Source organism: Micrasema longulum, unplaced genomic scaffold, assembly GCF_059751315.1.
Source record: "Micrasema longulum isolate JH-2025_06_02 unplaced genomic scaffold, ASM5975131v1 h1tg000034l, whole genome shotgun sequence".
NCBI lineage: Eukaryota > Metazoa > Arthropoda > Insecta > Trichoptera > Brachycentridae > Micrasema > Micrasema longulum.
The window spans coordinates 88,398-115,743 of record NW_028277241.1 but is presented as its reverse complement, the minus strand read 5'-3'; the positions used below and the strand labels follow the sequence as shown (position 1 = coordinate 115,743).

Here is a 27,346-nt window from a genome sequence, read left to right as displayed (position 1 = left end):
ATTATTACCCACAATTTTTTTAATGGTTTTAAATCAGGCTCCGTATTTAAATTAAATTAAATTTAAACATTCAATTTTATCTACAAAGTAAAATTATGTTTTCTGCATGGAAAATATAATATGTTTACCAAACGTGTTAATTACAGGTTACCGAAGAACACACTTTTCATTGAAATTCACACATTTTCGTACATAAATATCGATGTTAGTTTATACCGTCTCGATGTACCAATGAAGATAGTGTTTGTAGTCGCCGGCCCAGGGCTATTTCCAGGCCACGGGAATGGCAAAATTACCATATTTGAAAAAGATAAATACTTTTTTTTTTTATTTGAAATATCGACTACCGACTTTAATGAATATTTAAAAATAAAAGAATATTATTCTGGCACGTTTGCGAAAGGTGTTATTCTATAAATAGCAGTAAATAATTCCATATTTAAAATGAGTTCATAGTCCTCGGCTTTCACTGTTCTCTGCAAAATGCAGCTTGCCCAATCCATAGTAAGAAAAATATCCTCAGATAATTTGCCCTTCGGGTTTCTTTACAATTCTCTGGGCTGCTATTAAGAATCTTCTCGCGGGGGTAGAGTAAAAATACATTTTGGAATTTTTTATTGTTTGCATGCAACTACACTTAGTTTCACTTTGCCACTTTGATGGTTTAATTTCAAATTAATGTCGAACTATGAAATGTCAATAATAAAACTGTTAAAAAAATGGAAAAAAAACTAATACGGTTTGGTCAATTCAACCTAATTGAGTGTTTTGGATAATGCTTAAGGTTGCAATAATTTTATAAATGAAAATCATCGGGTCTGGTTTTACGTGTTTGTATTTATTTATCATTTAATTATCATTATCATCATCATCATAACCTCGACAGCCCTGGATGGGCGTCGAATCCAAGCGGCTGAATCCAGGAATCTCCACTCTTGCCGGTCTGCTGCCCTTCCTATCCAGTTCCTCACTTCAAAGATTGTCATATCCGCACCGATGCTGTCCATCCATCGCATTCCGGGCCTTCCCGGTCTTCGTCATTCTTGTAGCACAGAGGGAGTTAGGCATTTCATGGGGTTTTCGTCGTCCATTCTAATTATATGGCCAGCCCACCTCGAGCGTCTCGCCTTGTTGGAGTTGATTACATCGGGCGCTCCGTACATTTCATATAGCTCGCTATTGTAGCCATGACGGCAATGGGCCATAGACAACTCTGAGGATTCTTCTTTAGAATTTTTTTGTCATTACCCAGGTTTGGGAGGCATGTGATGTGATTGGTTTGATCAGAATTTTGTACAGTTTGTACGTTTAATCATCAGTGTGGCCATACATGAAGGAATGTGTAGTCGCAAGCCAAAAATAAAGCATCCACAAATTGACCGCTTTACCCTCGCGAAGAGATTCATAATAGCGCCCCCTAAGACCATCACCGTATCGCTCCCCACTTCTTCACTTCAAATAATAATGCTATCAGATGCATTATTATGTAAATAAATCTCTCATCTGAAAATATTACTGTCTTCCACTCATTTTGAGTACCAATGTTTGTGTGCTTTTGCCCATTCCAATCGGGCTTCACCCATTTTTATTGTGAGATGTGGCTTGTTTGCTGGAATTTTTTTAGTGTACCGTATGTTCACGGAGACTGGATCGCTGTGCACGTGCAAACCACGAGCCCGCTGCGTGTCATCGCATGATTGGCCCATTTCACACCGCAGCAAAAATCTACACGGCATGATAAAATACATTATGGTGGATTAATATTTGGATTTATTTCAACAGAGAGGGAAAAAGTTTTCGAGAAGAAATTTGGAAGTCTAGGCATTTACAGGGCTTATGACCTGTCATTGGCTGGTTTAAGTGGCCACTTTACACACTGTGTAACATTCACCATTCTGCCCATGTTTGAACATCCACATTTCCTCAACTCTTCCATCTGTTGACTTTTGTGAAGTGAAAGAGCTGAAACCTTTATCACGTGGGTGAGATTCATCCGGCTGAACCGAAAACTTTTTCCCTCTCTGTTGAAATAAATCTAAATATGAACAACTCCCTAGGGAGGAAATCCAGCCAGTCTGCAAGCATTTGGACATAATCAAACATTGTTGATTAATATTTGTATTACAATTATTTACTCATTTTAATGCCTGGCAAACGCAATAACTCCAGTTGATTTCCTTTTGCCGGATTTTCACCCGAGGTTTTTCATAAAATTATCAATAAAATCTCTTTGGCTAAGTTTTACAATATTATTTGAATCGGGTTGTGGTCCCGTGGCTAGTGTTGCGGACTCACGGATCAGATGTCCAAGGTTCAAACCCCACTCTACCCCAACTTGATTTCCATTTTCTAAAAATGAGTTATTTACAACTCGTTGAAAATGTTCACCAAACTTGAAATATTTGGGTAGATTATAAGAACGCTAATACTTTTTTAAAAAATGTATATATTAACCGAGGCGTTTTATTGATATTTTTATTAGTCGTAAACTATGGAGTTTTATAAAAAGGAACTAAAAATAGAAATATAATTAAATTTAAATAGATACCAACGAATCTAATAAATGTCAATCCACTATAATTTTAGCCTGCCATTTAGATTAAGATGATTAGGCTATTCTCTGTTGGGTGTCACGCTGCTGGTTTGTTGATTTGGAAATTCTTTTAATAATGAACAGACTTAAGAAACATAAAGAACATTGGCAGAATGGTGAATGTCGCACAGTGTGTAAAGTGGCTACTTAAACCAGCCAATGACAGGTCCTAAACCCTGTAAATGCATAGACTTCCATATTCCCTCTGTTGCAACAGCAAGTTTAGATCTTTAAAAAACTCCCCAGGGAGGAAATCCAGCATGTCTAAAAACATTTGTACATACTTGACTAATGATTTTCACAAAATCGTAATAACAATTAAGTTACATAATTAATTACAAAAAATCATATTTCTTTAAATTATACCTGCTATTTATACGTATACAGAATTTTTAATCCCATGCACTTTCTGTGACCGCTACTGTGTGTCTCTTTCGCAAATGTTTGCTATCTCATTTCCAATTGTTGAGGGCAACGCAATATTTGCCTAATATGAGATGTGTCTAGTGAGGGTATAACGTGTCCATTATACATCGGTAATATAATATTCTTTTTTTCCAAGTGAAGAGAACAAGAGGACGCAACAAAAAAATTACAACAAATAAGTCAATAACTAAAATATACTAACTTGTTTTCTCCTTTATTTCCTTGATTGAACGTGAACATAAGGAGGTGTTGAAATTGCTCACTTTTGTTATCAAGTGGCGGCACCCAAATCTTGAATCAAAAGCGTTACGAACAATACTGTTTTTTGTGTATCGTAAAATAATTAACTTTGTCGGCCTCGTGGTGTAATGGACAGCGCATTTGCCTACCATGCAAGAGGTCTCGGGTTCGATTCACGACATAGTTGATATGAAATATTTATTTGAAAGGGTGTTTTCACACTAGAATATTTCATAGTCCCTGGACCTGGACTGGTAACTGAAGCGTAAGACTTACCAGCTTAACATCATCATCATCAGGATTACTTTCTCACTGTCATGCGGATGACCAACAAATCTATTTTTACTGCTCTCCTCAAGATATAAACAATTTAAAAAATCGTGTGTCTCAATGCATCCAAACCGTCAACAACTGGATGTCATCAAACAGACTCAAACTCAATCCATCTAAAACCGAGCTTCTATTGACAGCGACAAAAAAGCGACAACACCTTTTAGTCCAATTTCAATCACAGGTCGTGATCTTACCCCTAGTACAAATGTTAAACTACTGGGTGTTCATTTAGATTCAGATCTTTCTCTTCATTCTCAGGTCAATAGAACGGTAAGTGCTGGTTTCTTCCATCTCCGACAGATCAAATCCGTGCGGAGAAATATTCCTATAGATGCAACTAAAGCTCTTGTAAATGCTTATGTCGTTTCGCGTCTAGATTACTGTAATGGAATATACGCAAATCTCCCAAAATATTAAACTAATAAACTTCAATCTGTTTTCAATGCAGCAGCAAGGCTTATTACGGGAGTAAAAAAATATTCTCACACCTCACAACATCTTCGAGATTTGCACTGGTTAAAAAGCCCAGAGAGAATAAAATACAAGCTGTGCTGGACAGTATTCAAATTCCTCCATGAAATGGCTCCAAAATACCTATCGGACCTTTGTATTAGGGAAAATACATGTCAAAGAAAATCTACTCTTAGGTCAGCATTTGATTCAGGAAGAGGAAAACTTGTTGAAATCCGGCGCTCCCCAAACACTAGATTTGGAGATCGCGCTTTTGCCGCCGCCGGCCCCTCTGCCTGGAACCAATTGCTATCAAACTTACGAATCATCGACAGTCCCAGTCAGTTCAGATCCCAACTAAAATCCCACTTCTTTAAACTATCATACCCTCAATTTTAAATCTGGAAATATAATGTATCATTTAAGTTTAGTTAGAATGTAAGTTTAGATATACATTTGTAAAGCGCCCTTGAGGTGACAAAAATGGCGCTATATAAATCAGCCAAATATTATTATATTATTATCAGCTTACCTTCATGTAACAAAAAAAATATTATCAATATATGCTGCGATTAGTGTACCAATGCAGTGCCCTATGCACCATTGGGTGTGGAAAGGAAATTATGATTATAGTAAACTTTTCCAATTTATTTATCAGTTTAAAACCCAGTAAATATAATGATTTTAAAATATCAACTTTTCCACACCTTTATTACATAGAGCATACAAAATATTTTATTAAATATAATAGGGAAATATTATTTTTTTTTTAAATTTTTAAAATTAATATGGGTCTATGAAATACTGTCAAGTTAATACTTGGGGTGTGACCGATGGTGTGACCCTTTTGCGGGAATTCAAAATTACAAATTTTAAAATATTTTTTATGCTGCTAATAATTAGCAAAAAAAAAATTTTTTTTACTGGACAGTATTTTATAGACCTTTATTAATTTAAAAATGTTTAAAAAAAGCGTGAGATTTCCCTATTAAGTATCCTAATATAGATATAAAAATTCATTCGTTTCACAAGGGTCGGCTGTTTTCTGCAAAATGCACATCTTTTGTTGTGTGGTCAGCCAGACTTTAAAATCATTAAAACTGGTCAAGTACATATTTTTTTTTTGTATCATGGAAAAAAAACTAATGGATGCATTATTTATCATCTGTCAAAGTAAAAAACATTCCAACTGTTGTGTAGATTTGATTATTCACTCTTTTCACAAAAGTGCTATTATCTCAGTGTCACTTTTCTATGGCTGGCCGCTTTCTGCATAACTACGTTTAATTTGAAAGGAGAATGGGGGTGAACGGTGTAAAACGGTGAACTAAAATAAAAATTTTGTCTCGGGAGGCAAAATTATCAGTACACAATGGAGTCCCGATGCCGACTCTTATGTATGGAATTAGAAAAACAAGGATGAATGCAGACTAAATGCTGACAAAATGCGATCTCGAGATGTCGACAAATGACACATGTCGAGATCCGCACATTATCTAAAGCCGAGATGAGCATTATCTAAATTTGTTGCAACAGAGAGGGAAAACGTTTTTGAGAAGGGAATATGGGAGTCTAGGCATTCGCAAGGTCTGTGGTTCGAATCCCACTCTACCTCAACTTGATTTCCATTTTCTAATTGTGAGTTATTACAACTTGTTAAAGATGGCCCGGCCCTCAAAATGAAATATTTGGGTAAATCATAAGAGCGTAAATATTTCTATAACAAAAAAAGTTTTACTTGGAGGTGAGGTGATCAGTCTTACGCTTCGGGCACAAGTCCAGGGACTGACAATATTTCATGTCGACCTTGCTAGGAATCGAACCCATTACCTCAAATAGGCGAATGCGCCGGTAGAGTTGAGTATAAATACTTTTTTTTTAAATATGAAAATAATCCAAATTGATCCTAACATATTACAACAGAGATAAAGAGCACTTTTGAGAAGGGAATATAGCAATCTAGGCATCTACAGGGCTTATGACATCTCATTGGCTGGTTTAAGTGACCGCTTTACACACTGTGTAACATTCACCATTCTGCCTATATTTGAACATTAATATTCCTTTTCGTGAGTCGGGAATAACGTTGAAATCAATACGTGTTTAGAGTGAATTCTAGTGATATAACTATCAATGTTAAAAAGATTATTGATCAATGGAACATTATTTTTGTTTGTTTGGGTACATTTATTTTATTTATTCATATTTTTCTCTTACAAACTATAATTAATAATAAAAATAATGTGGCCTCACTGGGGTTACCCGTGCCGAGGACACTTAACAATATACTTTTTTGAAATGTTTTTACATTTGAGAATAAACAAAGATGACTAACTTAATAAACAGAGATAATTAACAAAATATTCACAGTTTTAAAAACTAGGTATATAATATGAACATCTATATTGTTTATATTACAAAACGCACAATGAAAATAACAAAAACCTAACATAAGCTCTACACTTGTAGAGCGGTTGATTCAATAGTGGTTTGGGCGAATGAGACAATTCATTTTACTTCTACCTAGCTCCACTATACATTTTTTTATAGCCTTTTTAAACATTTTCTCGTTACTAATTGTTTTAATAGATAGTGGAAGTAGGTTATAGATTTTAATTGAATAATATTCAAAATCCCTTTGTCATTGACATAAAAAAGTCAGTAAGATATACAAGTATTTAATAACATTTAGTATTAAGGATAACTTATACAGCGCTGTTCTCATAATATCTCAAAGGCCCCGTTTAGGTGTTCCTCTGTGGGAGGTTCCAGTGCATTATATGCATATTTTGGTTTATAAATGGAGCGACGAACAGAGGCTATATGAGGCGGTGCGTAGGCTCTCTTCCTCTCTCTCGCTCCTGCCTCATTTGCCTGGCTCCCGTCCCTGCAGTACCAGAGCCCTCCTGATTTTAATCTTCCAAGAATGAATCTCCGCAGAGAAGCAACACCTTTCATTACAGTCTCAATAACTTGGACTAGATTCGCTTTGGAAAAGTTACTTTAGAAATACGCCAAAAACCAACAATCGTTAAAATAGATTTAAGCAAATCAGCCATGATTGACCTTGACCATAAATATACCATCAGAATTGAGGTATTTTTTTTCTAATTCTTCATATCAGTAATTTATTAATTTATTTATTTATTAACGGACATTGTCCATGTATACAATTTATAAGGTTTAAATATTACAATAAAAGAATAGTTTAAAACATTTTTAAAAAAAAGAAAGAAGCATTGACAAACATAAGGGACATCGAGACAAGATCTGGACTATTTATTTAGTGCTCGTTTAAATCGTTGTACACTTAAACCAAAAAAGTCCAGATCTTGTCTTGAGTTAACAATACGACAAAGGCGGGTCATTGGAGAATTTAGGCCATAGTTTGTTCTATGCTGATCGATGAACAGTACTTCATTGTTTCTCAATCTACGAGTCGGAATATTGAATTTTACTTGTCCCAGTAATGATTGAACATCGATTACACCATTTAGTATGCCGAACATATATATGGAGTCAATATTAGTTCTACGTTTTTGCAGACTAGAAATATTTAACATTGACTCTATTTCAGCATAAGAATAATTATCTCTCTCTAGGCCAAGCATCCACGCTATTTTAATGAGTCTCTCTTTTTTTTTTAATGAGTCTTATTTCACAAGAGTATTGTAATGGCACTATATAAGTTATCAATAATAATTCAAAAGTCTGAATGAAGTTGTGGTAAAGCAACGTTCGCACCTTGGGATTATGATTTGTGAGTCTACGATAATATCTTCCCACCAGCCAATATTATATTTATTTATAAACTACAGACAAAGTCTTATTCAATACACAAATTAGACAATACAGTGGTATCTCTATATTCACTATTAATTAGTTCCTGGGGTGCTATTCTAAACCTGCTCGCGGGATTTAGTGTTTATTTATTTTCAGATTTTTATTTTTTGCATGCGACTACACTTTGCTTCATATATGGTCGCAAGTTTAGTTGCATGCAAGAAAAACCTAAATTTCTTTTTTCATCGAGAAGATTCAGAATAGCATCCCCGGGGTCCAACGAATAGAGCATATGACCAATATAAAAACAATTTTTCCTGTGTCCTGGCGGATCAAGACAACAGTTCTGTGTGTGTAATAGAATCAGAATCTTGGAGAATGTTTCCTACAGTGGAGAAAAGTCCGCCTCGTAGTGTAGCGTAGCGGTTGGCGCTTTCACCTACTATTTGTTTTCGCAGGTGGTTTTACACTGAAGTATTTCATCGTCCTTGGAATGGCAATCGAAGCGTAAGACTGATTACCCCACCCACCTTACTGTAACAGGTGTCCCATGTAGCACAGTGTGCGGATAAGGGATTTGATGAAATATCTGAAATTAGCAAGTTCAGTGCTACTGGAAATTTTTTTATTTTATTTTTTATTCATTTATTCACACTCTTTATCAAAATACAATTCCATGTTCACTTTGCCCAGCTAACAAGGGTACATACCCCGTTCCAAGCTAGGCAATTACATTTTAATATATTATAATAGTTAACAAATTAATATAGAGCACAGACAAACAAAATATTAACTTATTCGGATACACATTTTGATTCATATACATACAGACATACACATATATACACACATATACATAAATATACACATATATACACATGTACATACACACACACGTACATACACCCATGCACATACACATACATACATTCATAAAAACATAGACAATTTATTTATGCGAAACTTCATGGTCGTCATCTACTTAAAATTTATCTACGTTTTTCATAAATGTCTGTCCTTTTGAAAAGGCATATTATTATATTAAAGGGGTGTAAACGAAGTGGGTAAGAATTAAGTTTAGTTTAGTTTATTTTTGGGAATATTGCAATAATCAGCAATGGTAATACCGAATAAAAGTTCTGTATATAAAGGGGTTTATTTATTTAAAAAGTTCATTAAAATCGCCAGAATATAAATACAATTTTCCTAATAAAGCATTTGGCTTATTTATTCCCTAGGCTCTGGAAAACCTACCAAGAAAAAGGTGAAGAAGAACATGACCCCTCCCACAGCTGCTGTAAGTGATACCTGTCATTCAATAAATAAATAAATAAATTAGTCGAAATAATATAATATTGGGCTTTGATAATTCTGCATATGGGACCGATAAATATTGCCTTTCCAGAAACAACCCCCGCTGGTGCAACCCCTTCCCGAGAAGCCCCCCGCCCCTGCGCTGCCGGCGTCGCCTCCGCGCTCCACGCCCCCGCCGCCCGCAGTCCCAGTCTCCGCTCCCGCCCCCGCCCCCGTCGCCGCCCCCGCCCCGGTCGCCGCCCCCGCCCCGCCGGCGCCCGCGCCCGTCGCCGCCCCGCCGCCGCCGCAGCCGCCGGCCCGCAAGCCCTCCCCGCCCGCGCCGCCCCCCAAGGTGCCCACCCCGCCGCCGCCGGCGCCGGCGCTCGCGCCCGCGCCCGCGCCTGCGCCCGCGCCCGCGCCCGCGCCTATACCCACACCCACGCCCATCATAACGCCCGTGCCCATGGCCAACTTGCTGGCCATTCCCCCCGCGCCCGCGCCGCCCGAGCCGCCGCCCGCGCCCGCGCACCACCCGCCGCCGGCCCCGCAGGCGCCCGCGCCTCCGGCCGTGGCTGCCCTCGCCCCCGCCGCGCAGCCCGCGCCCGGCCACAACAACAACCAGCACCAGGCGCACAACCAGAACCCCGTCGGGCAGCAGAACGGCGTGAAGAAGAAGCCGGACGGGATGCAGCCTCGCCTGGCATCGCATGACCTATACGACTCCCTGGAGCACTCCCTCGCCAGCCTGGAGCAGGAGCGGCAGGACCAGTCGGCCTACGGGATGGGCAGGTTCACCGTGTGCCCCGGCAACCCCCTTCTCCGGCCGCTGGACGATAAGCAGCACTTTGTGGACCAGACAAACCGCTTTGCCGCCCAGTTCGAAAGACTCGAATCGGACATGTCGGCCGTGATGAGTTACGTCAAGGGCGAAGATTTCCTCCCGTCGCCGAACGGCCTCATGAAACAAAACCAATTTTACGGAGATCCGATGATCCCTCTCATGAACCCCATCGGCGATATGAGCCCGACCAGTATGCTGTCCGTGTACGACCAGCAGCCCGCCATCTCCTCGATGTTCCCGGCCGCGGCCGTCCAGCCGCCCGCGCTGCCCGCTCCCGCGCCGCATGTCAAGGACGAAAAGCCACCGCTGAAGCCCAACTTCTACTATCGCCTAGCCAAGCAGAAACCGAAGCAGGAACAGAATGTGAAGAACGCCACTTCCTGGTCCTTTTTGGCTAGAAGTCCCCAAGGGTCGGGTAACCAGGCTGCCCAGCAGAGCAAGCCCAACCTAGCCATGGAAGACAGCTTTCTGGTAAGTGCAGTAACAACTAACCAAAACAGAAAGTAAGTTTCAGCTCTTTAACTTCACAAATATCAACAGATTAAAGAATTTAAGGAATATAGACGTTCAAATATAGGCAGAATGGTGAATGTTACACAGTGTGTAAAGTGGCCACTTAAACCAGCCATTGACAGGTCATAAGCCCTGTAGATGCCCAGACTTTTATATTACCTTTTCTTAAATGTTCTTCATCTCTGTTGTAATATGTTAATATAAACAGCTCCCCGGGGAGTTGAATCCAGTCCTTGTCTACAAAAATTTGGACAAACTCAAAATATTGATTCTAAATAGTTGCCTGATTTCGATTCATTTGATTAATTTTGTCTAAAAAATCTTCTAATATTTGTCTTTAACCCTTTAATCCCCAAACAAAGGTTTAGTCGAGTTTTTAAATGTTTTCTATTTGAATCATGTTATTTATAGCTTGTAAACAATTTTGTACTTTTCTTGTTTTTTTTTTTTTTTTAACTCCATTAAAACCCATATTGGTACAAATATTTTTTTAATTAAAAATAAATGAAAATCCGGCATTTAAAAAATATTGAAACAATTTTATTTACTTTACATTTGTACACATCTGTATGTATCTGATAAAAACTCACAAGCCACAAATGGATGTCTTGCAAAAAAGCTATTAAGTCTGTCCCCACTAACGAGGCTCGTGCGCACGGTGTAGGCCTTCAAGAAGCAGGCGAGGGAGAAGCTGGACCGGCAGAGGGCCTTCCAGGAGCTGCGCAAGAAGGAGCAGGCGGAGAAGGAGCGCCAGCGCCAGGAGAGCGAGAGGAAGAGGGATCCGGCCGAGGATGAACCCGACAAGCCGAGGTAACAATACTGTCTTAACAATATTAATCTGCAGAAATCATACTATGATCTTAAATTTGTTTCAATAATTCAATTCATTTTTTAAAATTAGTTTATTCACACAAATACATTTATTACAATTAAATAATAACGTATCTCTAACTCTATGAAGCCAAGAGCCCCGTGTTGAGTTGGGATACAGCATAATGGAAAGCGGAAGCACGCATACGAGGATTGCCTTTTATATTTCGGGACCATAGTAAAAAAAAAACATAAAAATTATTATCAGAAATGGCTTTACTGTTTTTTGAAATATTCTCCACAATGATCAATACACTTTTGCATTCGGAACTAATTTTCGAAGCACTTTCGCCACTCAGACTGAGGTACCTCCGAAACATGCATTTTAAAAGCATCAACCGCTTCTTCAGGTACCGAAAAACGTTGACCTCGCAATTTATTTTTGATGTTCGGGAATAAAAAGAAGTCATTGGTTGGCAAATTTGATGTTTCGACCTGTTAAATATTCAATTGTTTCTGCCGATGAATGAGATCTCACATTGTCGTGCTGGAGAATGATCTTTCGTCGGCGGTTGGTTTTTCTTATTTCTGCGAAGACTTCTGGCAAACAAATGGTTTTGTACCATTCAGAATTGACCGTTTTAAGTTGCACCAAAGGTACAGTTTGCGACATGTCCAGTTTTTCCATAAAAACAGGCGACCATTTGTTTTGAAGTGCTTTGTCCGCAAACAACTTTTGTTGGATTTCGCTTATCTTAAAACACCCATAACGTCGACTGCTGTTTTGTTTCGGGCTCATACTAATATATTTTTATTTTATTTTATTTAAGTTTAAGTTGAGCACACAGTGCTATCTATATCAGTAAAATTACAGTGTTATTACAAAAAAACATAAACCTAACACAGCACCAATTACGTACACAACACAATATATAATACAATTTCTGACAGGACAACAAATTGTGACAAGAATATGTTTAACGCATGATTCTACTTGTGTGAAATATGGTGTTTGTCTTATATATTTTTGAAAAAAATAGCCTATATATAATATCCCGTCACCTGTCACACTGTCAAACTGATAATCAACCGACATAATCAATTTAAAATGTGTCATTGTCTTACAATATTAATGTTTAAAACGGGTGTACTAATTAAAATAGAATAAGTGAATATTATTCGTGTCTATGTGTTCTTTATCCGGTTGTAGCTCTAACTATAGTGAATCTTTCAGGAAGCCAGAGTGGCCTCCGCTGTACGAGACGGCTGGTGCCGCGGGGGCGCGCGTGTCCCTGCCCACGCCTTCGCCGCCCGCGCCGCCGCGCGCGCCGCCTGCCGTCGCGCCCCCCGTCGCGCCCGCGCCGCCGGTCGCGCCGCCCGCCGCGCCCGCGACGCCGCAGCCGCGCAGCCCCGCCGACAAGGCGGCCGCCGAGCGCGAGCGCCAGCGCCAGCGCGAGCAGGAGCGCCGCAGGAGAGAGGCGGTCAGTTACTTATAATTAGTAGTTAAAAATAATGTTTAATTAGCAGATATTACTGGCGCAACGACGTCTCACTCTGAAAAATCAATAGCCAGAAAAATTGGAGAAACAAAGATGTTTTAAAAAATAGAAAAATAATCCTAAAGTTTATAATTTTGGAAAAGTTACCCGCACTATCGTGCAGCTCAGAAATAATTTGACGAGTGAAAGGCGAACTCGCGCTCGTATGAAAGCGATTGCGAAAATAATTACAGGTCATAAGTAATCTCTGTTTCAAGCATCATTTTTTCTTTTGGTAGACAAAAGTACATCATATATAAAAAAAACAATTTAATATTCATCTAATTATTGAATTGTGAGGAAGTAATGTTGCGCAGTAAAGTAAATAAATTAGAAATGAAGAAACGATACTCGGCTTATACGTCGTATGTTAAATGTAATGTTTCCGTTTCAGATGGCCGGCCAGATAGACATGAACATGCAGAGTGATTTGATGGCGGCCTTCGAGGAGTCCTTATAAACACAAAATTCAGAATGTTGTAGTTAAACAAATAATATAATATATTACGAAATTATTCTGACGGGACACTGTAGCGAACGAGTGAAGAAGAACTGTGAAAATATTATTAAAAATAAGTTTTATTTAATTTGTAAGATTTGAGATTTTTGTGTACAAAATGAAGTGTTGTTTCTAACCGGCGGGCCGTGTCGGCTGCCGCCGCCCTGTGTTATTGTTACTTGTGTATTTTGTACAGAGACTATTGTCCCCGGCTCTTCGGCGGCTCGTTCCGATTGCGTTCATTGCGGAGCGACCGCGGGCTTCGGGTCGCCGGACTTCCGAGTCCACTTTGTGCGATATCGTATCGCAGTCACCTCCCGCCTCGTGAACATGTTCGACGGCTGCCTAGATACAGAACACCGTTCGATGAGGAAGTCCAGTGTTATCAGAAATTTTATTTTTAATCAATTTCATGGCAAAATTTCAAAATGGCAACACTCTCCGTCCACTCGTACGGACACATCATAACTTTTTTTCTTTTTAATATTCCACTTCCGACCGGACTGTGGTTGATGGTTTGAAGTAGATCGTATTTGGCCAACAATTATTATAATCGTTTCACATAGGCTATTGCCGTATTTTCTCTACCAGTGTCTTTCGGACCGATGTCTGTAGCCGTTATTTCCTAAATAAGAGACTCGATTTTGACGGCAATAGCCAGCATGGCTGCGGACGTGTCAAGCCGCATTGATTACTTTCATGTTTTACATCGTAAGCGAGGGGATCTCTGGGCAGAGTTAATAAGAGATCATGTCGCGAGTGGCAAATTTCACATTATAAAAAAACGAGGTTCCGTCACGGTAACGGACAAAAAACTTTCAGGTTTGTTTACACTCGTCATAAAAGCAGTCTTTCCGTGACTTTGTTATTACCGAAATAAAACAGGCCTCTTATAATTTGATTTTGCCCGTGTAAAAATAATCATTCAGATTTTGACACTTTTTTATATTCTCGAAAGACAAAAAAATAGTAGAAACTGTAAAAAGAACGCACTGCACTTTCTCATTGCGGGTTTTCTTACGTTAAAACATTTCCCGTCACCCTCTGAGCGTTGCGAAGGCCGGCGTCGTAAAACTGAGGAAGCTGAATTCGTTGCTGCGTCGATAATATAGAAAATATGTGAAAGGGACAGTAAACGCGTGACGTATTCTGCCCTGATTGTGCGCTATAATAAAATAGATGGAAACACAGAAATGGTTAAGTACTCTCCGCGGAGAGCGGTGCCGGTCTAACTTATTTACGTTATTGCGACGAGTGAGGTGCGGTTAAAGTGACAAATCCCCACCAGGAATGAAAATAATTATGGACACTAACTTTATATACGAGACTAATTGCATATATGTGTATGTGAATCCGTTATGTTCCAAAGGCATATAGGAACAAATGTTGCCCTTTTTTTTCGTCATTTCCATCGCAAAATGATCTACAAAACGTGCGTATTTCAGCAAAGGTGAAAAAACTGTTTAACTAAAAATTTTATATAAAATTCAACATCAGAAGCCTTCGGAGCGATGTCAGATATTTTTCCTGATCAAATCTTGCATGAAAAAATTATTAGCTGGATGCAGAACTATGTTAGCTCGTTCGCGGAATCTTTTTCTCACAGAATCCACTCATGCGGGTACGTATCATAACTTTCTTGTTTTTTTAAATATTTCGCTCCTGATTGGGCCGTAGCTGACGATCTATAAAGTAAATAAATAAAGTATCTCTTCTTACTGTATAATTTCTCCAGGCCCTCGATTACAATAGGAAGTTAACAGAGTTATCTTCGACTAACTATAAAGAAAAATCGATATTTGTGTACGAAAATGAGTATATTTGCATGAACATTTAAGGTATCTTCGTCGGTAACCTATAATTGAACATGTTTAGAAGAAAAAATTGTATGCATATTCTGCTTTTCATACAGAAAACTTAATTCGACTTTGTAGATAAAATTGAAGATAAACGTTAACTTCCCATTGTAATCGGGGCCCAGCTTCACGTGGGCTGTAGCCGTCTTTTTACTACCGATGTCTTTTAATTTTCAGTAAAGTCATTTAAAGTTAAATACGGTCCATTGAAATCTTGAAAATTGTATTTTTGCTCGGTTGACTGTCAGGCACTAACAAATTGACATAGGCTTATCAAAAATTCAAACGCACTATACTAGTTTATTAAATACATTTTTCACTTAAAATGCTTCTACATACATAAGAATTATTAATTAATTATTGTGAATACAGTTATAAAATTTGTGCACAGTGTAAATAGTATGTTGGCGGACATGAATACATAAAAAAACTGTTTTTTCTGCATCCAGCCAATGAGATATTGTTAGATGGTTTATTCTGTAAAATTAATTTGACTAAAAAATTGTCAAGTCATAAAGTCCTTTACAAAATTCAATGAAAAAAAAATGGACAGATTTCATTTTGCAACCTATCGTTGTCTTGATGGTTGGTGAAAAGACTTGTACTCTATATCTCTTTTATAATGATATTTTTTTTCTTTAAAATTCTCAGTGTATCTGGTAATTAATATTCCCTCAATCTAGCTGGTCAAATTTCAGTACTATGACGGAAAGGTGTATTTTTTTAACTAGTCAACCGTAGTCATTTTTCACAAAACCATGATATCGTGGCTCAGTACTTTTCACCAACAAGATGACGATATGTACACCAAAAAATATTGTGTTTATTTTCAAAATTAAAGAGTCCCTTTGTTTTAAAATGATAATTTTTAAAATGTATTTTTTAAAAGTATTACCACTTTAAAACTACATTAAAAAAGAATTTGTTTTTTTTTAATGATCTGATTGATATATTTATGTAATGTACGTTTGCAATAGTAATGACACTATTTTGAGCATGTCTGTATTGTTGTAGATATGCCTGGATTCAACCCTCGAGGGATTACATCAATATTAAATTCGTTCCTCAGTCTAGGAGGTCCATTTTTGTGAAATTGCGTAATCTGTAAATGTTCCATTTTGTCAGTATTTTTGCAAACAAACTTTTCGCCAATATTGAGCAAATTTCTTTCTGGTTTTGAAATGTATCGCCTTTGGTGCGGGAAGTAATTTGGATGATACAAATAATAAAACTTTTTTAATTAATTTATTGTAGACGGTTACAGTGAAATATTTATTAATAAATATAATGAAAATATTCTACATCAAACAGTAATGTAAAATAGTGTAGTTTGAAATGGTTATTAGAGAAATCCCATAAGCCAATAGATGAAAATCATAAATTACTGCGGACCTAACTGGTTCACCAAACGATTTTTCAATATTCGAACTTTTGATAAACTATATACTAAGTGACATTAGACATTGAGTTTGACATTTCAATCTTTTCGTTTCGTCATTGTGTGATTTGCTGCTGCCCAAAGCAAAATAAAAAAAAAACTGTCCAATAACACCAGCCATATTATATATAATTCTTCAGTACGTGTGATGAATTATGCATCATCATCATTCACTTTCCGCACCTAATGGTGCATAGGGCACTGCATTGGTATACCAATCGCAGCGTATCTTGATCATTGTTGTTACATGAAGGTAAGGTGATCCGCCTTTAGTGTAAAAATACCCTTTTAAATAACATTTTAAAACAACCATGTCGGGAATCGAACCCGAGACCTCTTGCGTGGTAGGCAAATGCGCTGACCATTACACCATGAGGCCGACAAAAAGATGAGTTATTAATATTCAAATATTGAATTTAAGTAGGTACCTAGGTACTTTTTTATGGTTGAATTTCAAAACATTTTTTTTTTTTTTTTTTTAAAAACAGAATTGTTATTGCTAATGTCAAACTCTACTCTTCTTACAACAGGGGTGCACTCTATTTAGGATTGCGATTTTTTAAATTGTATCGAATGTCATTTAATATTATTTTAGTATTACCAAGAATCAATAAAAAAATAAATAAATGTAGAAATTCTAAGGAATTTAAGGAAATAATCTGATTGAGATGCCCGAAAAACAAATGCTGTTTGTAAACATTCAAATATAAACTTTTTTTACATGCAAAAAAATAACATCTTCCCAATTTTTTAGTACCCTAATATTTAACATCTGGGGCTATTTAAATAGTCTCTAATAACTTTATGGTTGAAAATGGTGGAATTAATCCGCGACAGGGCGGGGTTTGAACCTCGGATCCGTGAACCGTAAATTCGAAATATTACACAGGACATTTTACGCCGTCAAATTCTCGCATAATTTTCTCCTCTATTAAATTTTTGGCTTTTGGCTCAATTAAACAGTAAGTTATCATCATTCTCTTATCCACACCTAATGATGCATAAGGCATTACAGAGTGAGTGGAAAGCACTGCCTGATTGACAGATTTAAATTTAAAAAAATAAATCTTACACTTTTTCACTTATTCATTCAAACTGATAATAAACTGAAAAATTCATCAAACATCTTACAGTATGTCTATTCAATTCTGAACTTTTCTAAACTCCAATTTGTTTAATGCTTTCTTTATATAGAATGTGATTCTCTGTGAAATTCCCTTCCTTTCTGTATAATCTGAAATGCCAAAAATGCAATACTTTTCAAGTTATTCAATCATTTCCGTTTATCTTAAACGCCAAGCACTATCGTTTATCTAAACTATCTTTTATATTTTTTTAAATTCTTTCTAGATGCTTTCGCTTTTAACAATTTTACAATAATATGGCGTTTTCAATATTTTGGAACGTACAACATTTGTGAAGTTGAAAAAAATCGCTCACCTGCAAATTTTATGTTTTGGGGTCTAGGATAATTCAGGATTGAATAAAGGATATGTTTATTCAATTAAATTAGTTAATTTTAGTAAAGCCTTAAAATATTTCAAAGGACAGGAGCAGAAAAAAATTGCAATACCAATAATTAAAATAATAAACTTACCACTTTTTAATTTCAGTAAGTATTGCAATGAATAAATCTTTAAAGCTTTTTTTCGTATGGGCTTTCTCTAATAACTAAGTCAGTTTTTCGTTAGCTAAGCACTTAAATCGTTTTAACACAAATTTCTTATGAACATGTAAGTGTATAATTTATTTCTATTTTATATTTATTTGTATTTTTCAAAAGTCAATTGTTTTTTTAGCACCAGTATAGAATTATTTATTTTAGAAATTCAACTCATCCATTAAAATAAAAAATAATTGTACTTCAATTTTATTGTGCATAAAAACATCGCACAAGACGAGAAAATTATTTTAATTATTTCTTAATGTTGTCGGGTCAATGCGAAAATTGAAAATCTGCAAAAATATTATTGTAAGGTGATGTTTATATTTTTGTCATTCGTATCGAATCATTTTCATCCGAATTATTTTTTAAGATGTAAAAAATAATTATATTTGATTATATTTATGTACGGATATTATTTGAAATTTCAAAAAAATATTTATTATTTTATTTTACAAAACGTGGTTTGTGGGGTAAAAAACTTGATGAAAATAAATCAGTATGGAGATAAATCAAACATTTTAAAACATATTTTATATTCACATAATGCATTTAAAAGAGGGAAAAAAACCGTAACCATTTTTATTTATATACTTATAATATATACTAGAAAAAATTATGATGAAGTCAAAATAAGCTTTCAAGTTTAATGAAAAAAGCTCCCTCGGGTGACGAAATTTTAAATGACGCAAATATGGCAGTTTGCTTAATGTATAAAGTTTGCTCGCAGTGAACTCAACAAAACGAAAAAATAGTTTTGCCAGAAACGATGCACTTTTTGTATTTTTTTTTTATTTGTTAATAGACTATTCTAAGCCAAAAAAGATTTTTTTTTATGTATCGTATTAACAACGTTGTGATTTTTTTAAGTTTTGTATTTTTAAAATTATTCTGCGTTTGACGTCTCAAGTTCTCGATGAGTTCTGCCGATTTTTCAATTGCGTTACAGTAAACTGGAAATCTATCACAACTCTTATTTTAGTGAATTCTGAAGAACTAGTGACGTCGTTCAAAGTAGTTTGTTTTTATAAAAAATCATAAAAAAAAAAATTATACATTTTCAAGAAACTTTGCCCTTCAATTTAATGCTCTAATTTTTACCGCATGTAAGAATACGTTTTTTATCCAATTTCTTCCAGAACTTCTTCATTCTAAAAAAGCCACAAGTAAATAGGGTCAGTGCTTTCTTCGCAAATAATTTTTGAGGTACGTGTTGTTTTAAAACAGCTCTGGTTGAAAATGGGCTAGTAAACTAGTGCAGCGAATATCGAAAGTAAGATGATAACTCTTACACTTCAGAGACTATGAAATATTGCAGTGAATAACACCCTTTTAAATTAATCTTCAACAGTCTACCTTGCCGGGTTTCGAACCCGGGACCTCGCGTGTGGAAGGCAAATGCCTAACCGCGCCCATGAGGCAGACATTTTTGAAACGGGTGTTATCAATCTATTTAAATTGTATCGGTTGTATCGGTTTATTATATTTTTGATATTAATAATTATGTCAATTTTCAATGTTATTATTTATTACTACAGTCGAACCTGGATATAAGAGACCCGGGCTGCGATTACGAACGCTATCTTCATCGGTACATATCGAGACCGCATAAAGTAAAATCTATATTTATATACGAAAATGTGTATATTTGTATGAAAATTTAAGATATCTTCATCGGTTACCTGTAACTGAACATGTTTTGCGAAAAAATTGTATGCGTATTCTATTTTTCACACACAAAACTTGATTTTACTTTGTAGATAAAATTGAAGATAAATTTTAACTTCCCATTGATTCGACAGTATTGTGTTGTATCAATAAAAATTCTTATATACCATAAATACAAATAAAATCAATAAATTGTATAATATTATTTTATATCACGTGGATTGTTTTATTTTTAAACAAAAAGCTCACTAGAATACGAGCAAAAACACATTTTGATAATACTGTTAGAGTGCCAGATAGCCGATGACTTAGAATTTATTCAATAGACACATTACAAGGGCCAGGAAATCGCATTATAATTTGATTACGCCATCTGCGTCTTCATTCTTTAACAGACTTTTGTAAAAATAAGCCGCCATCATGTGTGATGAGAAAATACTTTAATTTCAACTACAGCTGCTCGAAACAGAGCAGATGTATAATTTTATTAGTCAATCCAATTTTATTCAATAAATGTGTAGATAATTAGTTATATTTTTAATGCATTTTTCGCAATTTCAAAGCACATAATTAATAACACCGAGAACTTCTCTCGTAGCTACAGTGATTGTGTTTTTTCTATATTTCGAATTGTTGACGGGAAGGCAATTTTCCTTAATTATGACATACTGATAGTAAGGCAATAACGTGTCTATTTGTTATATGTCAGTGCACATAGTGACATTTATTTGTAAAACATTTTTTAGAAAATCATCAGTTACATACAGATTCCTCTAACCGTAAAGACGGTTGCCTGTGGACTGATTATTTGTGTTTTGATTTGAAAAATAATAGTTAATTAAATTATTACAATACCAAGATGGTTTAAAAGTGAGGCAGGTACCCAAAATGTAATATTACACGTCACTTACATGTGAGGCAGGTACCTAGAATGTAATATTACACGTCACTTACATGTGAGGCAGGTACCTAGAATGTAATATTACACGTCACTTACATGTGAGGGAGGTACCTAGAATGTAATACAGGTAAAAGTCGTTGTACGCCGGGGTTCCGTTCCAAGAGACACCGGCGTCAAATGAACACAAATATAATGGAAGATATAAGGTTAGGTTCCGTGTCGAAATTCTAACAACAATCTAACATGTTTATTAAATACATATCCAATATAAATTCAAAATGAATTATAAAAAATACAGTTTAAATTCATTTGCAAAATAAAGAATAATCCTTTGATATAAATAATGAATTTTTTATAATAAATACTAACTCACCAGTTCGTCAGTACTAAATTAAATTCTCACACTTTTTAAAAAAAGCATCTAATTTCATTTGCTTTGATTGTTACTTCCCTTCTTGCAGAATCATAGCATAAACTACAAATATTTGAATATTCTTTTTATTTCAAAAAAAATAATCAAAATATATAATCATACCTTTTTATTTTTCTTAAAAACAAAACGAAAACTAACTCGGAAACAATATTACACACACAATAGGGTGCTCGCGTACACGGTAATAGAATAAAACAATGTGTAAAAGTGTGTCTGCTATCAGAATCGCGGCGCCTACTGTCGTCTGGTGTAGGCCGAACCGGGAAATCCCACGCCGGCACCAACCGGCTTAAATCTAACATAAAAACGTTTACCTGTATTCCACATTACTTACATGTGAGACAGGTACTCAAATTGTAATTTCTTACATTTGACGCAGTATGTGATTAAGAAATCCATTCATATTTCCTTTGTATAATATAATATAAATAATATTTGGCTTGGCGTGATGTATCAGATAGATGTGGAATTATGTTGATTATGCCATTAATAACAAAATATGAAGAACGATGTGCACATTGTAAAAATTCTAGAATCTAATCTCCAACCATTACAAACATAATATGCCACTGTGCAAATCTGCTATTTTGAATCAGGCCCATAGTAAATTTAATAAGTGTAATTATTATTTATTATGGGCTGGCAGCCTTTGCCGATGTTCCTATATCTCGTGTACTGCTTTTTGTCCGAATTGAAGGTTTTTCATAATTGAATCAAACGGACACGCTTCTTCTGAGTACGTAGTCATTCATCCAAATTGACCGTTTAAACTTATTTCAACAAATAAAAAAGTAAATATTATCGTTTTAAATATTCTCATCTTTTGCACGGACCCGACAATGTCCAGTTAAAACTCCGCTCAACAAGACGAGAAGTATTTATGTATTTAACTACATTTAGAGTATTTTAGAATCTCTGTAGACAGGTATTTTTTTAACCCAAATTTAAAAAAAATAAAAAAAATTGTACACACGTTTCTTGCACATCGGCGGGTTAATTGCTGTGGTGAAATTTCCTTTAGCCAATCAATAATACTTCTATTAAAACATATATTGGGTATTGAAAATCAAACGAATGAAGGTAAATAATAAATAATTCACACTTATTTGTTTATAAATTAAACACTAATAAACCACTTAATTTATTTTTTTTAATTACACTTCGACCGGTTTCGAGGTTACTAAGGCTTCGAGGTTACGAAGCCAGCTTTTTATACTAATAATAACATAGGTAAAATATTAACAAATTGTAAAGATAAGGATGGTAAATTAAATCATTCGAGAATTTATAAATTAAATTGTTTAAATTGCCCAAATTTCTATATTGGAAAAACTTCACGTAAATTTAAAGTTAGAATCAAAGAACATATAAGATGTCTGAGTAATAATAATTTTTCAGAATTCGCAAATCATCTTATATCCGAAAACCATGAATTTAATCAAGAAACGTGTGTAGAAATTTTGCATGTCAATAAAAATGGTTTTCGTTTAGATAATTTAGAACGATTAGAAATTAGTAAAGCCATTAATCAAAAACTTCAAATAATAAATAATCAATTAAATTGAACTTCGAGTCCTCTTTTAAAACTATTCCCGTTATGATTTATTTTATCTTCTTTCTCTCTCTTTCTTTCAATTTTCTGTCTCTTTCATACAATATTTTATTATATAAATAGCAACGCGTGTAATTATAAGTTAGTTAAATTCCTGACGATGAGGTAGTAACCTCGAGACCGGTCGAAGTGTAATTGAAAAAATTAAGTGGTTTATACAAATTTATAAACAAATAAGTGTAAAATGTCATACCACAAAGTGAAAAATGTTTTTGATAACAAAAATATAATAAATAATTCAATAGCTTCGCCAGTCTTCAATGAGAAAAAAGATATAAAAAAATGGAAGAAATGTTAACTTTTTTTGTGAAATAGTCCTTAATTACATTACGGATAGGATCCACTCATACGGACACATATCATAGGTTTCCTATTTTCTGGAATATTTCACTTCTTATTAGACCGTAGTTGTTGATTTGAAATAAATCTTATTTGACTAACATACTGGGACACTTTTTTATAGGGACACAATATCTCCTACCATATAATTACTTCAGTTACACGTAGGCTATAGCCGTCATTTCCTAAATGAGACACGATTTGGAGGGCTAAAGCCGGCATGACCGCGAAGTGTTAACAGGAAATATTTTAAATCTGTGGATTGTGTTAGATTTGTTTATTATTTCTATTAGTTAATTTAATCATGCCATCGCTCGAGTAAACAGTCTAATGAAAACGTGCCTCAACTCGTGTTGCACCACCGACTCGAAACCGTTTGTCTCGTTGAACGGAGTTTAGCTGGGAACAGCGAATTCTGCGGAGTACCTATATAAAGATAGTTAAATCATGGTATTGGATGAGCGAGGGGCCACACACCTGTGGAATTATTCTGCATTCAAAAATATATAGCGGGGTAATCATAACAACTAGGTTACTTCAAAATCAGCATTTGTGAGTCAGCCACTAAAAACATATTTCTTTTTTTATCCTTCCTGAATGCTATAAATAGACAAATCATACATTTAAATTATCGTACATGAAAATTCAAATGAAGTCCAGAGGTTTTTTATTATTTGTTAATAGAATATTAACCTATTGCAGCACAAAGCCGGCGAATTGCCGGCCAAGGTCAATTTGTCATTGACTCACAAAGCCAACGATTCGCCGGTTTGTCTTGAAAGTGATTTTTTAAACTTTTTTATTTAAATTTATTTCAACAGAGGGGGAAAACATTTTTGAGAAGGGAATATGGAAGTCTAGGCATTTACAGGACTTATGACCTGTCAATGGCTGGTTTAAGTGGCCACTTTACACACTGTAACATTCACCATTCTGCCCATGTTTGAACATCCACATTTCCTCAACTCTTCCATCTGTTGACTTTTGTGAAGTACTCGAACATCGTTGATTTTTTTACATTCAAACCAAATGACAATAAATTTATTCATAAAAATGACATAAATAAGTATATTTGGGTTGCTGATTTCATAATAAAATGTAATAATCACAATTTATTTCTCATTATTTATTACAAAATATTAATTTAGTCTTAATGTTATTGTAATAAAAAAATGTGTCCAAATTAAATAGTGTGTTGTATGAACTAATTGTGTCATCTTTATTAGTGGTGCAATGGGTTAAACTAAGTCAATTTTTTTTCTTTATTTTTATACATCGTATTATCAGCGCAATGAAGTTTTGTATTTCCGAAATTTCTCCGCATGTGACATCGGTGGTTCTCTTTTGCTTATTCTCCGTCAGTTCTGCCGATTGGTCTGTTTCGGTAAGTAAACCGGATATCTTCCACAGCTCTCTTATCGCTGGTTGTTTTATATGAACCGGTGATGTCGTTCAAAGTAGTTTGTTTTTATTGAAATATTTTTTATATGTTCATTTTCAAGTAACTTTGCCGCACAATTTGACGCACTAATTTTCCGGATTAATGGGTAATAGATTTTATTACATTTGAAATAGTACAGTGAATTGGAATCACATTTAAAACTTACTTATACATGTCCAGCAAAGTTAATTGCACAATTAAATTGAAATTAAAAACTTCTCCTTTATTTTTAATTTCCCGACAGCGATCTGGATGTTTGGCAATCTGTGTGCCTGGAGTTTTGGTGTAATATAATTTAATGAATCACGGCTTGCCTATTTGAAGCATTCATGGAGGAAGATGCAAAAATGTGTTGTTAATGGGTAACTCAAAAATGCTAATTCTGAAGATACCCAGTTGTAGTAATTACCCCAAAATATATTTTCACCGTTTGCATTAAATTTCGGAATCCTTGTCCCGAATGCGGACAAAGGTGAAGTAAATAATAATTATAGAAAAAGTGTGATGTAATTATATGTTTTATCACAATAAACTAAATCATATTATATTGTGATTAATTTGAATGTTGATATGTCTGTAAAATAATTTCCAGCTCGATGGATCCTGTCAATAGGCAGACACACGCAGGCAGATTCATTAAACTAAATTGTGTTTATAGTTTTTGGTGAATTTTTGTAATTGGGAAAGTTATTAAAACCAACTAAATAAATCACGGTATGCTCGGACTAAAAAAAGTCAAATGACTAATTTGGCACATTTCTTTTTCTGAATAACATATTTCGTCTTATGACTCATTTCCCCTATTTTGTCCCCCGAGGCGCTCGTATCTTCTCACGAGTGAAGCATTTTGTATTCCGAGTGATGCATTTAGTCTTGACAAAAGTTTTGTAAAATTTAAAAGTTTTATTTGTTTGGTTTTCATAATTTGCCTAGTTGTTGTGGAATAATTAATCCCATAGCTGGTGAATCGAATCAACCGACGAAATGGTCAAACTTTTAACTATATGAGCTTTTTACTTAACTGTTTTGATAATTTGAATTGACACGGATGTTTTGTACATAAATAACCAGGAAAAAAAGGTTCTGATATTACTAAATACAGAAATGCAAAATAAGTAACGAGTTTACTTCACCTTAAAAGCTCACTCCACCTGCGATGGACTCAATTTATCCCAAACACTTTTCTATTGGAAATGAATATAGTTCTCATGACTGCTTGTGTGTGTCGGAACTAATTAGACACCTACCTACCTCATGCGATTGTTAAAATAATTCTAATTTTTATCTTGTTTCAACTATGAGAGATAAAAAGAAACTCATTCAATAAATATACGCCTATTCATACTAATATTTCATCTCCCGGATGGTTATGTCCGGTTCTCCCTAGTTAAGTACCACCACATTGAATAATGTAATTCTAAATAATTTGTAATAACCCACGGTGCAAAAATACTTTCTTATTTCTTAAGTTTGTTCTTCCAAATTACGGGGAGAATTTTTTTATACAAAATATTTATTAAGCATCTGAATATCTCTGTTTATGGAAGCAGGAATGTCGAGGGAGCGGGCGATGGTGTCTAATTACTTGTATATAATAATATGTGATATATTAGATGAATTGTATTTAATAAATTGACCGAATGTTAAATGGCTGTTTTTATTTCGTAATTTTAAAAAATAATCTTTAATTCCTTTCCTTCCTCCCACTAAATCTTCCCCCATTGCTACTATGCTCTTTGCGTAAACCACTTCATCTGTGGGGCTATAAAATTAAAGTCAAGCACACAGAAATGTTTTTTATATCATCAATATGATTCGAATATATCACGACTTGTCAATTTGTAGCATTTATAGAGGAAGGAACAAAGATGCATTTTTAGTAGTTAACTCAAAAATGCTGATTTCAAAGTTACATATTTTCATTTCAAAATTTATATCATAAATAATATGTAGATTACGAACTTAAATTTAAGGCGTAAATAGTACAAACAAAACAAAACATAAGAGAGACTCTTGTCAAGTAGTAGGAAAATCCTGATCTGGAAAACCCCTTCCGAGACATGGAACAGATCAACATCCAGAGCAATGTTGTTCAGCACAGCGGTCGCTTTTTTAAATATGGCACGACCAAAAATAGGAGTATTTCGGTCAGTTTGTAATTGTCTTTGACTGTTACTTTATGTAATCAAATTGATTAATTCAAATAAATATGTAACCTTATCAGTCGGTGTTAATTTAAAAGATAAAAAATGTATTAATGCATTTTAAAATCTAATCGTTAGTCCCATATTTACATCTTTGTAAACTCCACCCAGTTTGGACGGCATTTATAAAAATGGGTGAATATTTTCTGACACAATTTGTTAAACATTGTTTGGAGCTACAAGTTTCTTTAGCTCAAAAAGTAGCAGCAGCCAAGAACTCTCCAGTGTACATATTCGACGGGGCAAATTACTTTCAGGACGCAGAAGTGGTCACAGTAGAGAATATCCGAGTTAAATGTAAGAATGGGAAATACGCTCTACTGAGTGCAACGGCCCAGGATACTATGGATAGTCGGATAAAACTGTATTTGGAATATGCACCTCGTGGTATCGAGTATGGAGAAGACCTGATTGGAATTTATCTAGAGTAAACTTAAAGCAATCCAATATCCTTCTAAACCTAACAAGGAAA

General features: G+C 35.2%; 1 protein-coding gene across 6 annotated transcripts in view; it reads left to right on the top strand.

Annotated features, from left to right (window-relative positions):
* Nucleotides 1-26,318, top strand: part of LOC148285443 (bromodomain-containing protein 2-like) — a 75,143-nt gene extending 48,825 nt beyond the window's left edge. For all 6 annotated transcript variants that reach the window (XM_088224853.1, XM_088224834.1, XM_088224810.1 and 3 more), the window contains 5 exons: nt 9,064-9,122; nt 9,231-10,430; nt 11,137-11,282; nt 12,517-12,763; nt 13,215-26,318. In XM_088224853.1, the coding sequence (XP_088080979.1) occupies nt 9,064-9,122; nt 9,231-10,430; nt 11,137-11,282; nt 12,517-12,763; nt 13,215-13,280 (1,718 nt within the window). In that variant the 3' untranslated portion in view covers nt 13,281-26,318. The remainder of the gene's footprint in view (nt 1-9,063; nt 9,123-9,230; nt 10,431-11,136; nt 11,283-12,516; nt 12,764-13,214) is intronic.
* The last annotated feature ends 1,028 nt before the right edge of the window (nt 26,319-27,346 follow it).